This window comes from Canis lupus, chromosome 10 (genome assembly GCF_048164855.1).
Source record: "Canis lupus baileyi chromosome 10, mCanLup2.hap1, whole genome shotgun sequence".
Classification (NCBI taxonomy): domain Eukaryota; kingdom Metazoa; phylum Chordata; class Mammalia; order Carnivora; family Canidae; genus Canis; species Canis lupus.
In genome coordinates, this window is record NC_132847.1 from 41,315,934 (window position 1) to 41,337,028 (window position 21,095).

Here is a 21,095-nt window from a genome sequence, read left to right on the forward strand (position 1 = left end):
CATAAATTGATTATACATCTATGGGTTTATTTCTGAGCTCTCTACTCTGCTCCATTAACCTATGTGTCTGTTTCTATGCCGAAAGCATACTGTTGGATTATTGTAACTTTGTAGGATAATTTGAAAACAGGGAGCATGATACCTCCAGTTTTGTTCTTTGTCAAGTTTTTTGGGCTATTTTATGACTCCATAGAAGTTTCAGAATTATTCATTCTAGTTCTGTGAAAAGTGCCATTTGAATTTGGATAGAGATTGCACTAAATCAGTAGATTGCTTTTGATAGTATGGACATTTCAACAATATTAATTTTTCCAATATATAATCATGGAATATCGTTTCACTTATTTTTTTAATCTTCTTCAATTTCTTTAATCAATGTCTTATAGTTCTCAGAATACAGGTCTTTCACCTCCTCAGTTAAACTTATTCCTAGATATTTTTTCATGCAATTGTAAATGGATATTTTTCTTAATTTCTCTAATAGTTTGTTATTAGTGTACTATAACACAGATTTCTGTTTATTAATTTTGTATCCTGCAAATTTACTGAATTCATTATTAGGTTTTTTGTTTTTGATTTGCTGTTGTTAGGGTTTTCTGTATATAGTATCATATCATCTACAGATAGTGACAGTTTTACTTCTTTCCTTCCAATTTGGATGCCTCATTTCTTTTTCTTACCTAATTGCTGTGCCTAGAATTTCCAAAACCATGGTAATAAAAGCAGGAAGTGCAGGCATCCTGGTCTTATTCCTGACCTTAGTGGAAAAGCTTTTGGCTTTTTACCATTGAGTATGGTATTGATTGTGGGTTTATCAAACATAGCCTTTCTTAACATGAAGTACATTTCTTCTATACCTACTTTGTTGAGAGTTTTTATCACAGGTGGATGTTGGAAATTTATCAAATGCTTTTTTTTTTTCATTTATTGAGATGATCACATGATTTTTCTCTCTCCTTATGTTAATATGATGTATCTCATTGGTTGATTTGCAGATGTTGAACCATTCTTGAATTCCTGGAATACATCCCACTTGATCATGGTATCTGAACCTTTTAATGTATTACTGAATTTGGTTTGCTAATATCTGTTGAGGATTTCTGCATTTTTGTACATTGGGAATACTGGCTTTTAAATTTCTTTCTCTGTGTTGTCTGTCTGGTTTTGGTATTAGGATAAGGCTGGCCTTCTAAAACAAGTTTGGAAGCATTCCTTCCTCTCCTATTTTTTGGAAGAGTTTGAGAAGGATATTTACTAAAACTTCTTTGAATGTTTGGTAGTATTAGCAGTGAAGCCATCTGGTCAGGACTTGTTTGTTCGGAAGCTTGTGATTACTGATTCAATCTCCTTACTAGTAATTGATCTGTTTAGATTTTTTTTAAAAGATTTATTTATTTATTTATTCATGATGGTGGGGGGGGCAGAGACACAGGCAGAGGTAGAAGCCAGGCTCCATGCAGGGAGCCTGATGTGGGACTCGATCCTGGGACTCCAGGATCACGCCCTGGGCCAAAGGCAGGCGCCAAAACGCTGAACCACCCAGGGATCCCCTCCCTTGCTGCTATTGTATTGCTGTTAATTTCTCTTTTTAGTTATGTTAATATTTGCTTTATGTGTTTTGATGCTCCAATGTTGGGTACATACATAAATTTTATATCTTCTTGTTCGAATAATCCTTTATTACTATGCAGTTCCCCTTTTTGTTTTCTATTACAGTCCTTTTTTTTTTTAGAATTTATTTATTTGTTTGTTTGTTTGTTTGTTTATGGGGGGGGGCAGAGACACAGGCAGAGGGAGAGGCAGGCTCCATGCAGGGAGCCCGATGCGGCACTCGATCTCGGGACTCCAGGATCATGACCTGGGCCAAAGGCAGGCGCTAAACTGTTGAGCCACCCAGGGATCCCCATACAGTCCTTGTTTTAAAGTGTATTTTACCTGATATGAGTATAGCTACAACAGCTATCTTTTCATTTCAAACTGCATAGAAAATCTTTTCCTATTCTTTCACTTTCAGTATGTACGTGTCCTTACTTTTGAAGTCAAACTCTTCTAGGCAGTATTAGATGTATATAATTTTTTAAGCTATTCAGCCACTCAATGTCTTCTCATTGGAGCATTTAGTCCATTAAATTTTAAGGTAATCATTGATAGGTATTATTTATTGCCATTTTGTTAACTGTTATCTATAGAGTTGTTTTTGTACTACTACCGGTCTCTTCTCTTTGCCTCTTTCCTTGAGGTTTAGTGATTTTCTTTATTGTTTGAGTTCTTTCTTTCTTATTTTCTTTTATATATTTAGTTTATATTTTTGCTTTGTGGTTACTGTGATTTTCACATATATCATCCTATGCGTATAACTATATATTTTAAGTTGATAACAACTTAAATTTGAACCGATTCCAAAACTCTACACTTTTACTCCTCCACGTTGTTGTTTGATGTCATATTACATCTTTTTATGCATCCCTTAACTACCATGGCAGTATCCGTTAATTTTACTACTATGTCTTTTAACTTTCATACTAGCCTTATAAGTCCACTACCTTTACTACATATTTACCTTTTCAAATGAGATTTTTTTACTCTTATATGTTTTCTTATTAATTAGTGCCATTTCTTTCCAGCTTAAAGAAGTCTCTTTAACATTTCTTATAAGTGCCAACTTAGTAGTAATAGACTCACTTAGCTTGTCTGAAAAACTCTTTATCACTTCAATTCTTAATGATAACCTTTCTAAGTAGAGAACTCTTGGTTGGAAGTTTTTTCCATTTAACTCTTTGAATATATTGTACCACTCCCTTCTGATCTGCAAAATTTATGCTGAGAAATCTACTGATAGCCTTGTGGGGTTTTCCTTGAACATAACAATTTGTTAAACTCTTGCTGCTTTTAAGATTCCCTTTTTATCTTTAACTTTTGATAGTTTGATTATAATGTGTCTTGATGTGGACTCTCTTTGGGTTCATCTTATTTGGAATTCTTTGGGATTCCTAAACCTGATGTCTGTTCCTTTTTCTAGGTGAGGAACGTTTTTAGCCATTATTTCTTCAAGTAAGTTTTCAGCCCTTTTCTCCCTCTTGTCTCTTTCTGGGACTTTTATAAAGCAAATGTTATTCCACTTGATGTTGTCCCACTGGTCTCCTAAGTTTTCATCATTTTTTTTCTTAATCTTTTTTTTTTTTTTGCTCCTCTGTCTGATAAGTTAGTTTCATTGCTCTGTTTCCCAGCTTGCTGTTCATATATATTCTGCTTCAATTTACTGTAGTCTTCTGCTATGTTACTTTACTTTACTTGTTACTTTTTTTTTTTTTTAAGAGCAGAGAGAGGGAAGGAAGAGAGAGAATCTTAAGCACAGGGTGTGGAGCCAGCACAGGGCTCAATTTCATGACCCTGAGATCATGACCTGGGCTGAAATGGAGTCAGACACTTAACCGACTGAGTCATCCAAGTACCCCATTTGTCTCCTTCTCATGCTCTCTTTTTGTTAAAGTTCTCACTGTGCTCATTCATTCTTCTAAGTTCAGTGGGCATCTTTGTGACCATTGCTTCAAATTCTTTATCAGATAAATGACTTATCTCTTTATCATTAAGGTCTTTTTCTGAGGTTTTATCTTATTCTTTGGTTTGGAACCTATTTCTGTTTCCTCATTTTGCTGGACTCTGTTTGCTTCTATGTCTGAGGCTGAACTGCTATGTCTCTCAGTCTTGAAGGTGTGGCCTTGTGTATGTGATAAACCTTCTCATTCCACATTGCCCTAGCTCTTGGTTGTCTCGCCAACCTTTGTGATTCCCTAAACTGATTAATTTTTGATGTGTCCCCATTGTTGAGGGTGCGCAAACCCTATCAGTGTTTCAAGGGGAAGAATTTCACTTAGCACTTAGTTTCAGGAAGACAGATCCTCAGGGAGGAGCTTTTAAAGTATGCAAATATGTATAATCTTGTGGGGCTGCAATTTTATTTTTATTTTATTTTTCTTAAATATTTTATTTATTTATTCATGAGAGACACACAGAGAGAGAGAGAGGCAGAGACACAGGCAAAGGGAGAGGAGGCTCCATACAAGGAGCCCAACATGGGACTTGATCCCAGGTCTCAGGATCACATCTTGGGTCAAAGGCTGCGCTAAACCATTGAGCCACTGGGGCTGCCCAAGGGCTGCAATTTTAAACCCTCCTGGCTTCCAGACCAGATCTGGAGGTGTCCCCCAGGTGACAGCTACAAAAATCAAGGCTGCAGACAAATGTATAAGCTCCTTTCAGCGAGGTCTTGTTGAGCTCTAGTGAGGCCAAGGAGGTTTAAAAGAATGGTGTCTCCCTGCTTACATTCCGTGGAAGCACCTCTCTAGCCTCCAGATGTATGGGAAACCTGAAGGCCTTCTTTCTTAGACTGAAGTTCTATTCTACATTAAGAGGCGTTTTTCAGAGGAAGCCTGAGGTTGCTTTTAGGTCTGCTGTCTGTGCAGTACCCTGGGGGTTGCCGTAGTCTGCCAATAACTATCTGATTTTTACATTCTTGTGGAGCTCAGGAATACATGCCCCCTTGGCCACCAGGATCAGGTGCTCAAGGAACATCCTCTGTGTGGACTATATATGCTCATTGGCTTTTTGTTGGGAGCTGGAGGTGGGACACACTCACCAGCTTCAAACAGTCAACAGCAAAAACCAGAGACCAGGAATATAGTGAGAGAGTCCCCTGGTTATGGGCTGGGAGTGGGAAAATATCTTAATACTCAGGCTTGCCTGCCCCAGTCTGGGAGTGGGGGAGTACTACAACTGCATTCTCTAGCTTCAGCAAGGTAGCAGGAGAGTGCTGCAACTGCTCACCTCCACCTATCTTAGCAAGGCAGTGGGAGGGTGCCACAACAGAGCTCACCTACTTGTGCTAGCAGGCTAGTTTGAGAGTGCAAAAATGGTGCCCACTACTGCCTCCTTCTCCAGGGAGAGTTTCAACTGTCCCCTGCCCCTCCAGCAGATGCTTTTAGAATAGCAAATGAATTTCCTTCCTATTTAGTCTAGGTACTTTTCAAACTGCTATTTTCTGCTGGGTCTCAGAGTGAATAAGACCACATGCCAGCCCTGTCAAAGGGGAAATCTCAGTTTCCTATAGCACTTTGGGTCCCTTTAGTTTCCCAAGCCAGATATTTTGGGGGCTTATCTATTCAGTACAGATCCTAAGGGTTGGGGTACCTGATGCACTGAGTCAACCCTTTGCTCCTTCAGGAGCAGCACTGGGTGGGGTTTTTGGTGAGACTGAATCTTTGCCTTTCCTACCTATCTCGATGTGGCTATCTTATCTCTTTTTCTAGAGAAGCAGTTTATCTAGTTTACATAGAGAAATGGTCCATATGTAGCTGTAGATTTGGTGTGTCCATGGGAAGTGGTGAGTTCAGGATCTTCCCATGCCACTATCTTGTGGAAGTCTGAACTTACCTTCCTTCTTCATATCTTTCATGACTACAACCTTTAGTTGTAGTAAATGGGACCTCTCAATAAAGTAAATGGGAGCTCTCACAGTAACACTGGCCATGTCTTGCCCCAAGTATGAAGTATATGAAACAATCTAATAAGATGGTACATTGGTAAACAAGTGCCCTTGGATGGACTCTAAGGTAGCACAGCTTTTCAATACTTCCTGCAATTTTTTTCCTTAGAAGATGTAGGAATGCATAAGAAGCATGACTTGATCATCATCTTGGAAATCACAGGTATTCTTGCTTCCCATCATTATTAGCCAAGTATTCAAGTACTTATTTTAGCTACATCTTATTTCTTACTCTTCCTCTTTCACTGAAGTCTGTACTCATTACCAGAGAGTCAGAGGAAACCAGATGGTGGGGAAATTAATCTTCCCAACTAGATTATTTTCTCAAAAAAGTTTTAATCAGTACCACAGCAGTTTTCACTTGATGTGATTCTCTCTCAATAAGGTTTAATTGGTTGGTATGGTACAAAAAAAGAAGGGGCTTTAGCATTAGTGAGAACTGGATTCAAATTCTAGCTCTGCCACTTCCACATCTGCAAGATGAAAACAAAAGCTATCACATACATTGCATGGATTTAACAAGATGCTATTGAGGGGCACCTAGGTGGCTCAGCCAGTTAAGTATCTGACCCTTGATAGTAACTCAGACCATGATCTCTGGGTCCTCGGATAGAGCCCCACATCAGGCTCCATGCTCAGTGTGGAGTCTGCTTATCCCTCTCCCTCACCCTTGTGTTCTCTTGTGCTCTATCTCTCTCTCAGGCAAATAAACAAAATCTTAAAGAAAAAAAAAAAAAAGACCACGGTATCAAGTGAAAGTGTGCAGCACATTCCGAGCAAGAGTAGCGTTCGATAATGCTTCCTTCATTCCTGATAAACCAGTTTGATAAATTCATGGCAGGATTCAATTATAAGATTTCATTCTCAAGTAAGGACAACACAAAATTAGCTACATTTGCCATCAGTTGGTTTTTTTCAAGTTGTTTCCTCTGATCAAGAACGGCTTGTCCTGCTTACTCCACCCCTCATCTCCTCTTATTCATGCCTTTCTTTTCTTCCAAGCTCAGCCTAAATTCTAATTTTGTACCATCTGTACCATCTAACATGGTGTTTATATACAGGAGTATCTACCACATAAATATTTTCTAATGTTACTGAATATCATTAATGCAATCAAAAAATATTTTAAAAAATTAAATGTGCTTAGAAGGAAATGTTTGTGGTTACTCAAAGTGACACAGTGGCTTATCGTATTTTAAAAAATAAAAGCCACAAAATAAAGCAGGTGTCAAAAATTTAATTTCTTCAAATAACAGTACCATAATTCTAAACACTGAGATTCCAAACCAGGGTATCTAGTAATGTATTTATATTTTTAAAATAACATCTTCCATGCTTACTGATTTGATGAACCAATATCATTACAACATCCATAACTAACCAAAGCAATCTACAATGTCAGTGCAATCTGTATCAAAATACCAACAGCATTTCTCACAGAACTAGAAAAATAATACTAAAATCTGTATGGAATATAAAAGACTCCAAATAGCCAAAATAATCTTGAAAACAAAGAAAAAAATTGAAGGTATCACAATTCTAGCTTTCAAGATATACTACAAAGCTATAGTAATCAAAACAGAAGGGTACTAGCACAAAAAAACAGATATATAGATCAATGGAACAGAACAGAGAGTCCAGAAATAAACCTACACTTTTTTATGGTCAATTAATCTATGACAAGGAGACAAGAATATACAATAGGAAAAAGTCTCTTCAATTAATGGTGTTGGAGAAACTCGACTGCTCCATGCAAAAAAGAAAGAAAGAAAAGAAAGAAAAGAAAAGAAAAGAAAAGAAAAGAAAAGAAAAGAAAAGAAAAGAAAAGAAAGAAAGAAAGAAAGAAAAAAGAAGAAAAAAAAGAAACTAACAAACAAACTGGACCACCCTCTTACAATATACACAAAAATAAACTCAGATGGATTAAGGACCTAAATGTGAGATCTGAAACCATAAAATTCCTAGAAGAAAACATTCAGAGTAATTTCTTTGACATTAGCCATGGAAGCATTTTTCTAGATGTGTCTCCTCTGGCAAGGGAAACAAAAGCAAAATTAAACTATTGGGACTACACCAAAATAAAAAGCTTTTGCACAGGAAACCACCAACAAAACAAAAAAGGCAACCTACTAAACGGGAGAAGATATTTGTAAATGATATATCTGATAATGGGTTAATATCTAAAATATGTAAAGAACTTTTATGACTCAATACCAAAAAGAATCAAATAATCCAATTAAAAACTGGGTAGAGGACCTGAACAGACCAGACCTTTCTCCAAAGAAGATAACCATATTGCTAACAGACTAACCATCAGGGAAATGCAAATCAGACCGACACTATCAGTGATCACTATCAGTGACAGTATCACTTCATACCTGTCATAATGGCTAAAATCAAAAATGTAACAAACAAGTATTGACAAGGATATGGAGAAAAAGGAACCCTTGTGTACTGTTGGTGGGAATGCAAACTGGTATAGCTACTGTGGAAAACAGTACGGAAGTGCCTCAAAAAAAATTAAAAATAGAATCTCCATATGATCCAGCAACTAACTCTACTACAGGGTATTTACCACAGGAAAATAAAAACATTAATTCAAAATGATATTTGCACCTCTGTGTTTAGTGCAGCATTATTTATAACAGCCAAGATATGGAAGCAGCCCAAGTGCCCATCAACAAGATGTGGTATGTATATACAGTGGAATACTACTCAGCCATAAAAAATAATGAGCTCTTTCCATTTGCAACAACATGGATGGATCTAGAGGATATGATGCTCAGCAAAATAAGTCAGAGAAAGACAAATACCATATGATTTCATTCATATATAGCATTTAAGAAACAAAACAAAGAAAAGAGAAACACAAAAAAGCAGACTCTAAAATACAGAGAACTGGTGGTTGCCAGAGGGAAGAGGGTAGGGGGATGAGTGAGATAGGTAAAGAGGATCAAGAGTACACTTATCTTGATGAGCACTAATGTACAGAATTGTTGAATCACTATATTATACACTTGAAACTAATATAACATTGTATGCTAATTATACTTGAATTTAAAAATGATTAAATAAATACATCATATCACATCTGAGGACTCCATACATTTTCTCTCTACCAAGAAAGGCAAGAAAATTTCCTTTTCTCTGTGTTACTAATTCTGAATATTTCTCCCTACCCCAGTGGCCCCCCACATCCCTATCCTCTATATCTTCAGAATTCAAAGGCAAAGTTTGTTGTCCCCAAATACTTAAGTAAATGCTTATCGATTTTCTCCTAACACAAGGATCTTCACCTTTACCTGGAACATCTCACTGTGCAGTCACCTTTAGTAACCAAAGTAGCCTCTTAGGGGTGATTTTTCTTTGTGGACCTTGATACTGCCTTTAAAGTTTACAGTCATAAATTGTTACCTACTGAGAACAACTTGTCAAACTTGACTAAATAATTACATAGACACCAAAAGAAAACCACCCTCTGACCTGTCATTGCATTACCTTGTCCCCTAATTCACAGAAAGCATGGCCTACATTTTGAATAACTTACCAACATTATAAAATGAAATTACAAAACATAACTAGAAGATTCAAAAAGAAGTGATCTTCGAACTGTAGGACACCACTTGTTATTTGGTGGCACCTTCTGGGAAAGCTTGATATTGCAGCTCAGCTCTGTTAAACATAAATTCCTCACAAAAGCAAGTGGGAAAATTCTAGGAGCAGGGAAATAGTGTTGATGACATAATAATGTGAAATCCACAGCCATGAGAGTCTGTTATACTTGAAGCAAGTATGTGTAAAAAGTCAGAGATTCCTGGATGTTTCAAAGCTCCTCCCTCACTTCAGGCTATGTATGTCAAACTCAGCTCTAAGGACAACCTATCACTTCCTGTAGGCTGTTGGTAAAAGCCCAGATCAATAGATAGGTCAAAGAAATATGATTCATAAATGTAACAATATGTTATCAAAGGCTTTCACAGCAGTGATACCAAATTCATGAAATACTTCTCTGCAAATGTAGTATGAATTCATGGGAAAACAAGATTTGCTTCATTACAAAATTCCTCTGGAGTGACCTCTCTGCCAAGTGGAATCAAATTCTGGCTCCACCACATGGCAACTTTGGGTAAGTCTCTTAAACTTTGAGCCTCAGTTTTCCCATCTATAAAAAGGGGACAATAGTACCTCTTTCAGAAAGCTGCTTTGAGGGTTAAATAAGTCAAAACAAGTCAAGTGCTTAGACTGGTGACTAGCACATAGACAGTACTCACTCAAGGCATGTTTAACTACAACTATATGGCCTCCCCTATGGTATGGTAAGGCTGGCCATGAAAAGACCATGTTGAATTGCATCTTTGATTTTGTGTCTAACGATGACAAATGAAACAATCAGGTAAAGATCATGGGCTCTAGAATAAAAAACAACAGTGCAATGACTCGGCAATGCAGCTCTCTTGAAGGAGGCTCATGGAATTTACTGAAAGATCCAATTCAATACAAGTAAGTAAAAATGCAGGGTTTTGGCAATTATTGATGATAACTAACTCTGCAATAATATAATCCCGTCTGTCCATGGCCCCCAGCTACCGAAAGGCTTCTAAAGAATTATTTAAAACCTGAGAAACGATTTAGGTGGAGTATGGTACCCAACCAAGAAAAAGATGAATGAAGCCTCTAACTCTGTTTTAAAGTAAAAAATCTCCCTTTACACTGCTTCAAATCCTTTTTTGGACTAAATCAGGAAAGCGGCTGAGTAAGTGGAACAGTTGATTGGCAGGACCATCCCCCCCTCCCCTCAACCCATCACATCTTACACAAAAGCCATTTGAAAACAAGCCCAGGTGAAATGCCTCCCCGCACCCAACCAAGTTAACCTTCTTCTATTTTCATGCATGTTCCACACCGAGCTGAATCTGGCCGAGAAAGAATTGCAACCCTTCAGGTATGTTTACCTCCAGTTATAAAATGCAGAGAACAGAATCTAGAATGGGAGTCGTGGCCCCCGCCCCCAAGCAGGGCAGCCCTTTAATGAATGGCCTCTCCAGCTGCTCGCTCACCATACTTACAGACTTTACAGCTTTTGCATGTGCTGGAATTACAAGTCATTAAAAAGCCACTTTGAAAACACAATAAAGACCTTCTTCTTGGACTGTCGCAACCTTCCATCACATAAAAACCTGAGGCCACTGCTTCAACAGCAGGACGTTCACTGCCAGCTCCAGACAGTAGGCAAGGAACAGGGTGGGGTGAGAGGAAATGAGGCAGAACAAAAGATGGGAAGTTTCTTTTTCCTTCTTTTTTTCTTTTCAAAAGAAGCTACTACTAAGGTGGCTTGCAGGCTTTATTCTGTGTCAGCACCACTACCCACCCTTGGTAAAAAGCTACCATTCCATGAGATTTCATCTTTTTTCCCTCAGGAAGATTTTATCCAAGAAAACACTTAGGCAAACCAAAGTATCAAAAGACAGGATTATAGCCTCCTTCCTCACCCAGCTGGCCAGAGTATGTAACATTTTACCAAATGTAATCTGCCCACTTTCAAGGAAAGACTATTAGAACCTTTAACATCTGAGCTTTTAAATTACAATTAAATCTCCGTGAAGCACAGCAAAAAGCAAAGGCAATGATAAGGAAATACTACCATAGCCAAATCTGATTATACTTATTCCAATTTTATTTTACTCTTTTTCCCCTACTTCTCTGCTGTGAATACCAAATTTTCTCACATCACAAAACAGTATCAACTCAATAGACTTCTCTTCAGATGCTAAGTCATATAAAAAATCCTAGGAAATCACAGGAAGGGCAATAGATATTTGAGTTCTTTTTAATTGTTAATTAAAGTTTAAACAAGTTAATACAAACTATAATTACAAACTTTCAGCTGACACAGATACAGATCCTCACCCTTCCAGCTGTTAGCATAAGGACAGTTTCCATAAATGACCATTATGACTACAAAATGATAATTTCCTAAACTAAGAACAGCTTTCCTCCAATGGGAATTATCTAGGTCCTTGAAGGTAAAATATTCTTAATGCTAACATTTATGTACATAGCAAAAACATGTTATCATGTTTTCTGCATTTGCCAAATGCTCACCCACTATAAACCAGTCCTTCTGCCCCCCCTACTCATACAACTTGTAACTCTTGAATTCCATAGGGGGAAAAAATCACTGATGGACTTCATGTAACAAAACTAAATTTCTTTAGAAAAGAAAAAACGCTTCAGAGATGTATTTTCAAATGATTCTGTAAAAAATAAAAATAAAATAAAATAATTAATTAATTAAATGATTCTTTGTAACATTAATAATAACCCAGAGGTAAGTCATTTCTTTGGATGTCTTTCTTTAATATGAATAGCAATAAAAAAACAACTAAGTGCCTAACCTAACACAGTGCTAGCTATGTTCTTGTCCTTTATCTATTTTAATTAAAAAGCTAAAGATCCTGGGAAACTTTGGCTTAATTTGTGATTTAAAATTTACACTCTTCATCCTGTATTTTTCCACTCACTATACAACAAATGCATATCAATATCAAGGCCATATACCTCAAGACAAAATTGAGAGCAATAGGACATAGATGCCTATTTCAAGTACTTTTCCCCCTTGAAAACATATAACCCACGCCCTTGAAAAAGGACACGAAAATTCTAAATTATTTTTGAAAGCAAAAAATCTCTTGCAAAGCTATAGGTTATAAAGGTTTCCAGAAGTCACATCATACATAATCATGGCTAACTAATATTTTTTGCCTAATGTGCTATGTGCTTTCTCCAGACCGATCTTTTTCACAATAATCCTACATAGTAAAACACTATTATGATATCCATCCTACAAAAGAACTAAGAAACACAAAAGGTTAAAGTGCTTGCCCAAGATTACCGGAAGAGCTGGGCTTCAAAATACCCCCTAATACCACAGGACAAGCTCCTAATTTCTTGATTACTTGACTGACTACCTACCTACCGGCCTAAGCACTTGACAAATAAGTGATCACTCAAAAGACACATAGACCATATAAGGATGGATGTACTTCTACTTTTCTATGCAAAATATATAAAAATCTTAACCAAAAAGAACCGTATGAACAATCTAAGCTTTCTACTCAATCTTAAGAACACTGATTTTATTTTTATATAAAACCAGAATCTAACTTAATTATGCAAAAGCTTCTTTAAAAAGTTCTTCCTTTTAATTGTAACTAATGTGTACTGAGGTAAGATGTTTACTTCCCAGGCTTCCCAGGTATATAATCTTTTCTTCCTAGCCCTTCCTAATTCTTCACATTCTTTCAATTTCTTTTCTTCCTCTTTCGTCTGTTTCCAAGTTATCCATGATCTCTGCTCGTTGTGTCTAAAATTACCCCCCTACCCCATATGCCGAAAGTAAACACAAATCTGGCTCATATTCAAGTAACAAAGCTGGAAAGGATGTTAGAGAGATCAGGTCATCTTATCACACTTACTCAGATGCAGACACACTTACCACCATGACATTGTGAACAGTGCCCCCTGAAAAGTTGGGTCCCAAGCTATCAAATCCCTTACTGGCCAAGGAAGGATTTGGGCTCCTCACTGCTCTCCATTACAATGGCCTCCCATTCCTTCTGTCTTGCCCACAGGAGGGACACCAGGTAGGAAGAAGGCCAAACAAACATGATTTCTACTATTGGATAAAGGGAATTTCAGCCCCCCTTTATCTCCTTTACTCACAGAAAGGTGTTTTGGGCCCTGGCTTATTTAGAACCACTTTGTCAATTTTCTTTGTCTCTACCACCTACATTTCAGAGAATTAAACCAACAACAACAACAGTAAAAGCACTACTACCAGAAAACCGATAAAGAAAATACATTTGTTGTGTTTTATACCCAAATAATGCCCAAAAGTCTTTAGAGGCTTTCTCTGTAATGATGGGCAGAACCCACTATAAAAACTCCTATAACAATCACTGGATATGTGGCTCTACTATGCCATGAACGGTTTTTGAAAACTTGCTAACTACTGTAAGGAATTATAATTCTAACTCTTCACTCCAAAAGATTTTTTAAGATATTGCGTTGGATAAATATACTAAGTTGAACATGAAGTTTATGAAAAACCGTATCTTATAAATCATATATAAAAGGGAGGGAGCAAGAGAAAATGAAAACAAGAACACAGAGTTATCTAAAAAAGATGATTATTTGTGATAATTTCATGTAGAGCTTTGCTTTATGAATGTCATTTGATCTTCTCATAAATCAGCAAACATAAAAGAAAGATGCCTTTCAGAATTTTGACGACATACTATAAGGAATACACACAACCTATGACATAAAATTTTTACAAACCCTTACTTATCCACACTAATTACAATGTATTCTGATTTTTCTTAATACTGCTAATGACATGCTAAATTGGTTTCATGGCTCACCAGTGAATCACAAGCCACAATTTGAAAACCTCTGCTCTAAAAGAATCATAATATGTCAGAATATAGAAAGACAAAGTTGCTAAACCTGACAATCTTCATAGACTAATCACATCCCAAGAGGCTCAATGAACACTTTTGGGTGATTTGAAATAAAAGTCAAACACAAAAAATTTCCAAATAACATCTTAAGCATTAAGAACGAATTTTATACTAAGAAGAGACTAAGTAAAAAGCACAGGAGGAAAAAGAAATGCTTGAGATACTGGAAGAAACCCATTAGTTCTCATCTCCATTCAATAAATTATCACTAAAAAACATTGACCAAACACGGGAACAAATTACCCCAATCTCGTGTATTTTAATACTCTACTCCCAATCTGATCCTCTATTAAAATTTCAAGATTAGAGACGGCTGGGTGGCTCAGTCAATTAAACGATCAACTCTTGGTTTCAGCTCATGTCATGACCTCAAGGTTGTGGGACCAAAACTCATGTTGGGCTCCACATTGAGCACAGAGTCTGCTTCAGATTCTCTCTCTCTCCCCTTCTGCTCCCCACCCTCCACTCGCTCATGCTCTAGCTCTCTAAAATAAATTAAAATCTTTTTTTTTTTCAAAGTCAAGATTAGCTATAGAGGATAGTAGAGACAACTGATGCCATGTCCTAACCGTGGCTGCCCTTCTTCCCACCACAAATGCATAAGGGAGAATCTGCTACTAAATCCTCCTACCTCTGCCAGTATTTGAATTAGAAACATGTGTATATGGTGAACTCATGGGACAAAAAGAGAAATAGTCTCAAACTGATATCTTTTAACCAGATATCTTCCTTGATCATTGTCTAGAAATAATGGCAAGTCAAAGTAAGGAGATTATTTGGACTGATTGTGATTAATAAGCAACTAAAGAAGGCAAAAGTGTGTTAAAAAAAAAAAAAGTGACCATGATTTCAGAGTAAATAATGTTCATTCTCTAGAAGTGGAATGGAATACTTTTCAAATTACTAATAGTTCTGTTGCTAGAAGCGTAAAATTTCTTACACTGGTGGAAAATTAGATAGATAACATGAAAATCCCTCCCAACTCTGAGGAATCTGTATTAGTTTAAACCTTAAATCAGACAACATTTCAGAGGGATATTAGATGGTCACATGGTCTTTTAGGCATCCACAAAAGATAATCCTGCCCATCAGCAAAAACACAATGAAGATTGCATTCCTCATCCCCTCCCAAATCAATGGCTAGCCAATGAAAAAGAAATTAAATGTTTCATTTTCAAAATACCACCACTTGGTTTCATGAACACATGTAAGTCAAAATCTACCAAATTATTCATTTTAAATATATATGGTATATTACAACATGAATTAAAATAAAACTGTTAAAAAAAAAAAACTATTACCAGCTTTCCATCTTTGTAAACAAATTACTTGATTGCACTGACCAAAAAGATCAACATTATAACCGCACCCAATATTTTCTAACTTTCTCTCTTAAATTTATCTCTCATATTACTAAGTTTATTACATTCTTCTCACTCTCCTAAATCAGTAATCACTGAAAAAGCATAGTAACTAAGCTCTAATGAGCATCTCAATTTTTCTGCTGCTATTCAAATGGCCCATTATTATGCTATGGAAAGTATCTTTCCTTTAACAATTTAAATCACAACCCAAATGTCTGCAGGATTTCATTTCCTTCTTTCCATTAGTTAAGAAATTCATTTCTAGGCACTTCCATGCTACCATTTCATGGTTTAGCTGTCATTCTCTTCCCTCACTCTTTATCCTGCAGCCATGTGAAATAGACTCTGAAGACTAACAAGGTAAAGATGGGAAACCAGCAAGGCTACTCACATCAGATTTGGAGGACATGTTCTCCTCCACGTCAGAATCGTTGGGATCCACAATATCATCAAATGGCGGTAAGGTTGATTTCTTCTTCTCGGATGTCTCACTTTCAATTTTGACCTTTCCCATCTTGACATGAGATTTATCTTTTATCTGTTTTTTGTCGGCAGAACAAGTGAGAATCAGTGGTGGTGCGCTAGAAAAACTTTTAAATAAAGCCTCTGAGCTACTCTTTTTCCTTTTTTTGGCTGAGAGTTCTTCAGAATCTGAAATGGGTGGCCTTTTACTAGGAGCCTTCTTGTCTTGCTGTCCACTGGTGATAGTGAGTAAGTTACTGTCTGGTTTTGGCTCTTTTGACATGGGTTTCGGTTCCTTGAAGGCCATCTTAGGAACGATTTTTTCTTCTTTCAGTGGTTTATTTTCTTTGGGTTTCTTAGAGGATTCTTTGGAAGATTTGTTGTGATCCCTGGAAGGTTCTTTGAAGGCACTTTTATGTTCTCTGGAGTCTTTAGAAGGTTTTTCCTTGTGCTCCTTCATTAATTTGTGAGGCTTTGAAAAACTGGTGCTGCTGCTGCTGCTGCTGCTGCTACTGCTGCTGCTGCTGCTGCTGCTGCTGCTGCAGCTACTGCTGCTGCTGCTGCTACTGCTGCTGCTGCTGCTGCTGCAGCTACTGCTGCTGCTGCTGCTGGTGTGGATGCTCCTGTTAGGGTCCTGCAGAAACAGGACAAGAAGATGTGACTCAGAGCTGCAGAAAACGAGGAGGTGCAAGCCAGCTTCCTGGCATTTTCCACCTATACAAAGAGGACCCCTCTTTGATTGCTCTCAGATGCATTATAAGAGATACCCAGAACCTCAGTATAACAGGTGGGCATGGGGTGTGAGTAAGGGCCATGATGGTCAAGGAATTCAGGGAAGCCAGTTGTTTACCTCATCAGGACAAGCATGGTGCTCAAAACATCTCAGTTCAACAAATGTTCACTGAATACCTGTTCTAGAAGCTATATAGAAGGATAATACATGGCCCCTATTCTTAATAACCAGGACGTAACTAAGAGCTGTGGTGGTTCTAAGAGCTACCGATAACGTGGTAAGACAACAAAAACAAGGAGGTAATAAATTCTGTGGGAGGTGCGGGACAAGAATAATTCAGAAATTTATGGAGAACTCACATCTAAAACTAGATCCTCAAGGATAAGCAGGCCATTACTAGGAAGAGAAGAATGAGAAAGTACTTGGAGACCAGGGACTAGAGTGAACCAAAACAATGAGGGATCAAAGCACAGCTTATACTTGGGAAGCAGCATTTAGCTACAGCAAAGATTGAGAATGAGGCAGAAAAATAGCGAAGGGTCATAGAGTGAGCTGGATAATACTAAGATTTAAATGGCTTTTTAATATAAAGAATCACAAGACTCAAGAAAGAAAATAATTCTCCATCTGAGATAAAAAGCAATTATTTTTTGATGTCCAAATTTCAACAGTTATGGAATATGTCTCCATCCACTAGCAAAGAAAAAAATATCTAACAGAACAAAGATTTTACCTAATAGATACTAAATGGACTGAAAAGTTTGTAGTAATTACTGTTGGGCAATGATGAGGAAAGGGTTCCTCACTGCTTATTCCATTCCAAATGTGTTACCTATTTTTTCACTCATATAAGTACCTCAGAATATATAACCTATATAGAGCCTTTCTATTTAGGGGCACCTGGGTGGCTCAGTAAGCTGAGTATCTGCCCTCACCTCAGGTCATGATCCCAGGGTCCTGGGATCAAGCCTCTCAGCAGGAAACCTGCTTCTTCCCTTCCTCTCCCTCTGCCTGCCACTCCCCCTACTTGTGCATGCACATGCGCACACATGTGCGCGTGCGCTCTCTCTCTCTCTCTGTCAAATAATTTTTTTTTAAAAAAAGAAACTTTCTATTTAGGAACAAAATTTAAATCCATACTTAACATATTTTTTTTAATTTTTTTTTTTTTATGATAGTCGCAGAGAGAGAGAGAGAGAGAGAGAGAAAGAAAGAGGCAGAGACACAGGCAGAGGGAGAAGCAGGCTCCATGCACCGGGAGCCCGACGTGGGACTCGATCCCGGGTCCCCAGGATCGCGCCCTGGGCCAAAGGCAGGCGCCAAACCGCTGCGCCACCCAGGGATTCCCCCATACTTAACATATTTTTGAACCCCTACCATTAATACTAAGAATACAAAACAGAAGTAAATCCTGAAGATGTAAAAAATCCACACTAATACTATAAAAGAAAAGCTCTTTATTGCTTACTTCCACTTCCTAATGGAACCAATGACAAATGTCCAAATTTTCATCTAGAACTTACATCTCCATGGTTTGGTAATTGTGCTGTACATCTAACTTACCCACTTAAATCCATGATACATAAGCCAATCTTATATCCCTTCAATATCTAGCATGATACAGAAAAGATACTGCGCAGAGGTTATGCTTTTCACTAAAACGAACAATACTTTAAGAATCTATGCCCCCCAAAAAAGAAAGAAGAGGAAAGAATGTACATGAATGAACATCGAAAAGTAATAATCAATGTGAAGGAAAGAATCTAAAAGGCAACCTATAGAATGGGAGAAGATATTTGCAAATGACATATACATATATACACACACACACACACACACACATAATGGAATATTCTTCAGCCATAAAACAGTGAAATCTTGTCATTTGCAACAACGTCAATGGAACTATAGAGTATTATGTTAAGCAAAATAAATCAGTCCAAGAAAAACAAATACCACATGATTTCACTTATTTTTTTTTTTAAAGTAGCCCAAGGTGGGACCTGAACTCATGACCGTGAGATCAAGAGCTGAGCTGAAATCAAGAGTTGGACACTTAACCAACTGAGCCACCCATGTACCCCAATATATGGAATTTAAGAAACAAAACAAACAAATATAAGGTGGGAGGGGGGCACCAAGAAACAAGACTCTTAACTATAGAAAACTGATGGTTAACAGAAGGGAGGTGAATGGGCAAAAATAGGTGATTAGGATTAAGGAGGACACTTGTGAGGAGCACCAGTTGTTGTATTCAAAAATCACTAAATTCTACACCTGAAACTAATATTACATTGTATGTTAACTTACTGGAATTTAAATAAAAACTTGAAGAAAAACAAGACAGTAATACTCAAAATGAAAAATCATTATCCTATGTTAGTGAAATTATGTATTTTTTTCTTCTCACAATTTTTTTTCTCATTTGCTCACCACCAACAACAAAATGATATATAGCAATTACTCCACTGATTTTTCTCAAGGGAGCATTTGTTTTCAAACTTCTAAAATGGATAAAGTTACTATGCAAAAACATGCTTTTATGCATCAAACTAGATGATTCCTTATAAAACATCTCAATCTGAGATTTAAAAGCAGAATGCTAAAGATAGTATTCATATTACTGAAACTACATTATTTTATAAATTCTATTACAAGACATTTCCTGGCATGTTAAGCAATACTATGAATAATTAAAATAAAGTATAATGGGCAAACTAAATTAAGGAAGAACATTTGAAATCTAATATCCTTGAGTTTGTTTTTAAATTGGTTTGTTGACTCACTGAATTTTGGTAATTTGCAATCAGTATTCTAATTATGGCTCTAGAACACCCAAGCACTGCTGCTTAATATTCATCCTTCATGGAGTATTACACATATTTTTATAAATGTGACTTTTAAAAATACAGATTTTTACCTACCAACATGTTTTCTAATATTAAGCATTTAAAAAAAAAAACAGTAAATTTTGTACCAAAAAAAAAAAAAAAAAACCTTCTACAGGAGTCCTTTCACGATTTATTTTTAAAACCTTTTTGTAGGATAAACCAGAATTCTTAATGCAAGTACACAGTGGTATATGACACAGACTCTTGTGTGTCAGATAGTTTAAGTTCTTTTCTTAATTACATACATATGATGTTAAGCATAAAACTTCAAAAATGTCATAACTTTTTACTCCCACATTGGTCTAGGTATTTAATGCCCACTGTCAGCTTTTCACCAACTCAACAAATATTCACAGAAGCAAACTACCCAGCTGTTTTTGCTGCTGCCCCTTTACCTAAAAGCTTTCTTTAAATTAAGAAGTAAAAAGAAAAACATTTTCCCTAACAACACCCCAGGTAAATATTTAGGAAATAAGAAAAAGGTGGAAGAATGGTTCCTAGAATACAGGACGTCGTCTTAGCCCTGGCCAGTAATAAATTACAAAGTTCAGGTGCCCTGTCCCCCAGCTCCATAGTCATACATGCAATAATTGTAAAACCAAGGCTTAGACACAAAGTCAGGAATTAAACTGTTACTGACCCAGAATAAAAGCTTTTACTGATTCTCAGCCTATCTATACTATATATATTGGGAGATAAGTCACTGGCTTTTTAAAATTGTTACTGAACTATTAACCTCAACATTAAGTGCCACTAAGCAGAACAGACTAATTACTATTCAATGTGAAGTTTACACATGTTATGTAATTCAAATTCTCTTTGCCTGAGGCTCATTAGGACAAACTGAGTATCAATATTAGGGAGAGTAAGTGTGCATAATTCAAATCTCAAATATTTAAGGCAAATGAGTATTTAAACATATACATATTTGCACTAACTTTACTACCTGTGAATATAGGGTACAGTATTTTCTTTCATCCTCTCAGATTCTACTGAATGCTTCCTTGTTTTAATTTTCTGGAAAAGAACAGGTCCTTTTAATGTATAATCTCTTCTAATACTACTTGTCAGCAACTCTAGTAGATAGCTTGCGAAAAGGTCTTAACTAGAGGACAAAATAAGTTTTTCTGATTATATGTGGCTTCCAATTACTGGGTTATCACCATTTCTTCCTAATACCACTCATAATGCAAAGCTCATTCTTTCTCCAGCTCCTGTCTCTTCTCTTTACCTATGCTTTTATTCCTGGTATCTGCCCTACTTCAACTGGCTTTTGTGTTGTGCAAGATGTTCAGATCATTCATATCTTGTTCAATGAAATTTGCATACGGACAAATAATCTCTCCCAGAAGAGTTTTATTTATCCAAAAGCAATAAACTCTCCTTTAAAGGGTTATTTGTTCACAGTGCATCTGAAAAGGACACTTCTTAGAAACTGTAATATAGTCCAAAGAGTTTATGCATATGAAAGGCTGGGTAAAACAGTCAAAGATCAATTTTCAAACTAAAAATCTCTCCTGTAACACCATTAAACACATGAAAAATTTCAGAGGGGTGAAAGACCATTTGCAGCTATGAATA

General features: G+C 36.8%; 1 protein-coding gene across 2 annotated transcripts in view; it reads right to left on the reverse strand.

Annotated features, from left to right (window-relative positions):
- MLLT3 (MLLT3 super elongation complex subunit) overlaps nt 1–21,095 on the reverse strand; it is a 277,556-nt gene that overhangs the window by 57,754 nt on the left and 198,707 nt on the right. For both annotated transcript variants that reach the window (XM_072841509.1, XM_072841510.1), the window contains exon 5: nt 15,820–16,524. In XM_072841509.1, coding sequence (XP_072697610.1) covers nt 15,820–16,524 — 705 coding nt within the window. The remainder of the gene's footprint in view (nt 1–15,819; nt 16,525–21,095) is intronic.